Source organism: Lynx rufus, unplaced genomic scaffold (assembly GCF_022079265.1).
Source record: "Lynx rufus isolate CCGP_SWC_20201006 ecotype Redwood Valley unplaced genomic scaffold, mLynRuf1.p SCAF_2, whole genome shotgun sequence".
Classification (NCBI taxonomy): Eukaryota; Metazoa; Chordata; class Mammalia; order Carnivora; family Felidae; genus Lynx; species Lynx rufus.
In genome coordinates, this window is record NW_025814834.1 from 135522 (window position 1) to 139611 (window position 4090).

General features: G+C 65.8%; 1 protein-coding gene across 1 annotated transcript; it reads right to left on the bottom strand.

Moving 5' to 3' along the window:
* Positions 1-553: 553 nt before the first annotated feature.
* Positions 554-3716, bottom strand: GAL3ST2 (galactose-3-O-sulfotransferase 2). The gene is made up of 3 exons (XM_047083558.1): positions 3592-3716; positions 2228-2492; positions 554-1372 (listed from the first exon to the last, which is right to left on the bottom strand). Exons 1-3 carry the CDS (start codon positions 3714-3716, stop codon positions 554-556), a joined length of 1209 nt encoding a protein of 402 aa, XP_046939514.1.
* Positions 3717-4090: the final 374 nt, after the last annotated feature.

Consider the following 4090-nt stretch of genomic DNA (forward strand, 5'->3'; position numbering starts at 1 on the left):
GATGGGAAGCTGAACATTCCAGACTCGCTGCCTCATACCAGTTTCCTGGGCCTGTTATCCAAGTGCCGCCTGTGGGTGCGGCACAAGTGTCTCTGTGACCGGCAAGTTCAGGGAGCCACTGTGGGCTCCCTCGGGGACCCATGGCCCTGCTGCCCAAGCCCCTCTGGGTTCTCTGAGTTCCAGTTCTTCTGACGGTTCACGTGTCCAGTGGGTGCTTTCACCGGCCGTGCTGGCATGCGCTCTGATGGGCCGCGTGTCCGTGTGTGTTCCTTCGTGGGACGGTGTACTGACGTCTAATTAAACATGTGAGCGTATTCTGTTGAACAGGTTCATGCCCTCAGACCAGGTGTCCCTACTGTCCGAGATCGGGGCCCTCACCGAAAAGGCCCCTCCAAGAGGATGGATCCCGGGTGGGCGCCTTCACAGGGGTCTTCACCCTAAAGAGGGGCTGCTGCGGGAGCTCCCCCCCCCGCCCCCGCATGAACTGGGGCCACGGCCTCCCCGCCATGGCAGGAGGGGGCTGCAGTCACGCGGGGGGCCCGACCCCGTCCCTCTATTCCTCCAGGAAGGGGATGTTCTTGGGGGGCTTCCCCGGGAACTGGCGGGCGTACAGGTGGGCCATGTACTGGAGCTCGGGCGTCACCATCCTCAGGCACATCTGCCGCGTCTGGTTGTCCAGGTCCCGCCGGAGGTTGTAGCCCATGATGTCGGCCACGCCCGACTGGTAGGGGCGCAGCCGGCGGTCGGTGATCTGCGACCCGTTCTTGGCCTCGCCGTCCTGCAGGCACCGCGCCGCGAGCTCCCGCCGCCGCGCCCGCAGCCGGGCCACCTCGGAGCGCAGGCGCCGCGGGCCCAGCTCGGCGCGCACGCGGGCCCACAGGGTGCGGTTGAAGTGCTCGTAGAGGCGCCAGTCGAGGGCGCACCAGCGCCGGGCGCGCGCGCGGGCCTCGGGCGACAGGCCGGCGACGCTGCGCGGGCTGCGCGAGTTGAGCGGGAAGGCCACCACGTCGTCCAGCCGCCAGCGCAGCAGGTGGCGCAGCAGCACCAGCGACTCGTCCAAGTGCTCGGCGATGAGCACCAGCTGGAAGCGCCGCTCCACGTCGGCGAGGCGCGCGCGCACGTACGCCTCGTCGGCCGGCGCGTCGTTGTCGAAGCCCAGGTCGAACCACATGCCGTTCCGGGCGGGGGCGTTGCGCAGGCCCGCGCCGCGGTGGTAGTAGGTGCGCGGCGAGGCCAGGAAGGCGTCCAGGCTGCCCGCCGCCCGGAAGGCGGGCACGTCTTTCCTGTAGTAGGCGAAGGCGGACTCCAGCTGGAAGACGGGGTTTCTGAGGATGGAGAAGTAGAAAGTGTCGTCGGGCATGACCTTCTGCACCTGTTTGGAGACATGACGGGAAGGGCTGGTGACTCCTGTGCCGGGCACCCGGGGCCGCCTCGCTCCCCTGCCCGCACCCTCCGCCGCCGTTGTCCAGAAGGATCCGAAAGACCTCGACGGGGGCCCCGCCCCCTCGCCTTGCCCCCCCCCCCCTTGTACCCCCCTGCTAAGCCTTCCGAAAGCAGGTCAGGGAAGCTGGCAGGAGGAAGTGACGACCTTTAAACGGAGATCCGAGGGGTGCCTGGGTGGCTCAGTGGGTTGAGCGTCCGACTTCGGCTCAGGCCATGATCTCATGGCTCCTGAGTTCGAGCCCCACGTCGGGCTCTGTGCTGACAGCTGGGAGCCTAGAACCTGCTTCCGATTCTGTGTCTCCCTGTCTCTCTGCCCCTCCCCTGCTCACACTCTGCCTTTCTCTCTCCCTCTCTCTCAAAGATAAACCTTAAGAAAAAAATTTTAAACACCCGGAGGAGGAGGAGCTGTGAAGAGTGCCCCCTCAAAAGGGGGCAGCATGTGCAAAGGTCCTGGGGAGGGAGAGGTCGGTGGGTTTGGGGACCAAGAGTGGGAGTCCAGAGACGCAGATGGAGAGGGCGGCAGGCCACGAGGGTGCCCGCATCCGACTCCAAAAGCAATTGCAGGCACCCGTCAGCAGGGGAGGGGAGCAAGGTGTGTGGCAGGCCTCGTCCGGCCCCGTGCGAGGCTCCGGCGAGGTCTGCACGCACGCACACTCAGAGCCTTAGTCTCTCCAGCGTCCAGGCCACCCCCACCCCCCACCCCATGGTCACACCTCAAAGCCACAAAGTGCCTGGGGCTGCGTCTCACCCCCTGCACCTCTGCCCTCCTCCGCACGCCCCGCACCTCCGGCAGGTTGAACCTCAGGTGGTTGCACATGATGTTGAAATGCCGCTGCGGGCCGGGGGACTCCAGGCCCTCCACGTAGCGCGCCAGGAAGAGCCAGGGGTAGCCCAGGTGAAAGCGAGAGCCGGCGGGTAGCGCCACCGACAGGTTGTGCGTCTCCGCGAAGCGGAAGAGGATGTTGAGCACCGTGCTGCTGGCGGTCTTGTGCGTCTTGAGGAACATGACGTTGATGACGGGTGGCCCCTCGGCCTGGCCCCAGAGCAGGCTGGGGGGAGAGCATAGCCAATGTCAACCAGGGAGGGCCCACGGACCCCCCGCCCAGAGAGACCCCCAACCCCACAACCTGGAGACCCTCAGACCATCCACCACCGAGCTTTCCCTAACCCAAGATCCCCTAACCCACACTTTCCCTACGGTAACACCAAAACCTGTGCCCCCCCCCACCCACCAGAGACCCCAACCCTGCAACCCCAGAGGGCCCACTGGCACGGGCCTGACTGCTCCCTAAGTGGCACATCATCTGTCCCCCCACATCCCACAGCTCAGTCCCCAGGCCCTGGCACCCTTCCTTTTGCCTCCCAACTTTCTGTTTGGTTCTCAGGGCACCCAGCATGGCTCTGGCCCTGCGGACTGGACACCACATCCAGCATTTCTTGGCTGACTCTTCATGCCTGGACCGGCCAGCCTGACTGCAGCGCCAGAGTGGACACTGGTGGCCTCTCTCGTGACCCCACGACAGCACCTCCCAGCTGTGACTCCAGCCTGGAGAGTGGGCACCTTCCATGCCCGAGTGCGTGACCGGTAAGAATAACCCAGGATAGTGGGGGAGGGGGGCAGACGGGATCCAGAAGTTGTGCCAGCCCTGGGTACAATGGGGGGGGCAGCAGAGACCCGGGCAGCTTGGGTGCCCCTTGGGGAGATCCAACCAGAGGTGGTAGGGTCAGGGAGAAGAGGCCCGGAGCCACAAGACCTCCCAGTGGCCAGCCCTGGACCTGGGTGACCACCCCTGAGGACCTGGCTTCACAGAGGACAAACCACTGGCAGGCAGGGGAACAGGGGCCTGGCCGTCCCAGACCTACCGCGGGCCCTGGCCCTGCCTCCCAGCACCTGGTCACCCTCTGCACACAGCGGCTCTGCCTGACACCCAGGCCCGCCCCCGTCCTCCCCGAGCCCTCCCCAGAGGCTGGGCAGCTCACTGTCCACAGGAGACACTGGGAGGGCTCCAGAGGGCTATAGGATCCCTGAAAGGAATGGTCACCAGCCAGTGCTGGATGCCACCCAGAGGTGGACACCCTGGGGTCTCAGGCACGACTCTGGGGGGGGGGGCAGTGTCCGAACCATGGGGCACCCAACACAGAACTCACGGTTCGAACAGCCTGATGTCCCTGTGCAGGAAGCCAGCCAGCAGGAACACGATCAGGGCCAGAAGGAGAATGGCCTGGAAGCACCTGTGGGGCAGAGCGAGCCCTTCAGCCCCCCTCAGGGGCATGGGAGGGGCTGGCACCACCCCCTCCACCCCCCACCCCTGTCATCCGTGTATCAGCTCCTATCGAGTACCTACCTGCACCCACCCCATGGGGCCTCTGGGGTGGGGGCTGAGACCCAGGAAGGGCCTGAATCATCAAACTCTACCCCCTCTTGGCCCCGTACTGCACCCTTCTGCTGCTCAGAAGCCAGGAGAAGCTGGGGAGGGGGCAGCGAGAGGGGCCAGCTGATGAGCCCTCGGCAGGGATCCTTGGGAGTCTGGCCTGCCGTAGACCCCTGAGCTCACACCCCCACGGGCGCATCAAGAGAGGGTCTGAGAGGTGGGACGTCCTGATTTTCCACCACTGGGGGAGGGGAGGGGCCCCACAAGAGAAGAGC

Coding starts and splice junctions, on each gene's coding strand:
- GAL3ST2 (XM_047083558.1), bottom strand. CDS start 3,716: ATGCCCCTGAGGGGGGCTGAAGGGCTCGCTCTGCCCCACAGGTGCTTC. Junction 2,493..3,591: donor GACATCAGGCTGTTCGAACC/GTGAGTTCTGTG, acceptor CTCTCCCCCCAG/CCTGCTCTGGGGCCAGGCCG. Junction 1,373..2,227: donor TGAGGTTCAACCTGCCGGAG/GTGCGGGGCGTG, acceptor GTCTCCAAACAG/GTGCAGAAGGTCATGCCCGA.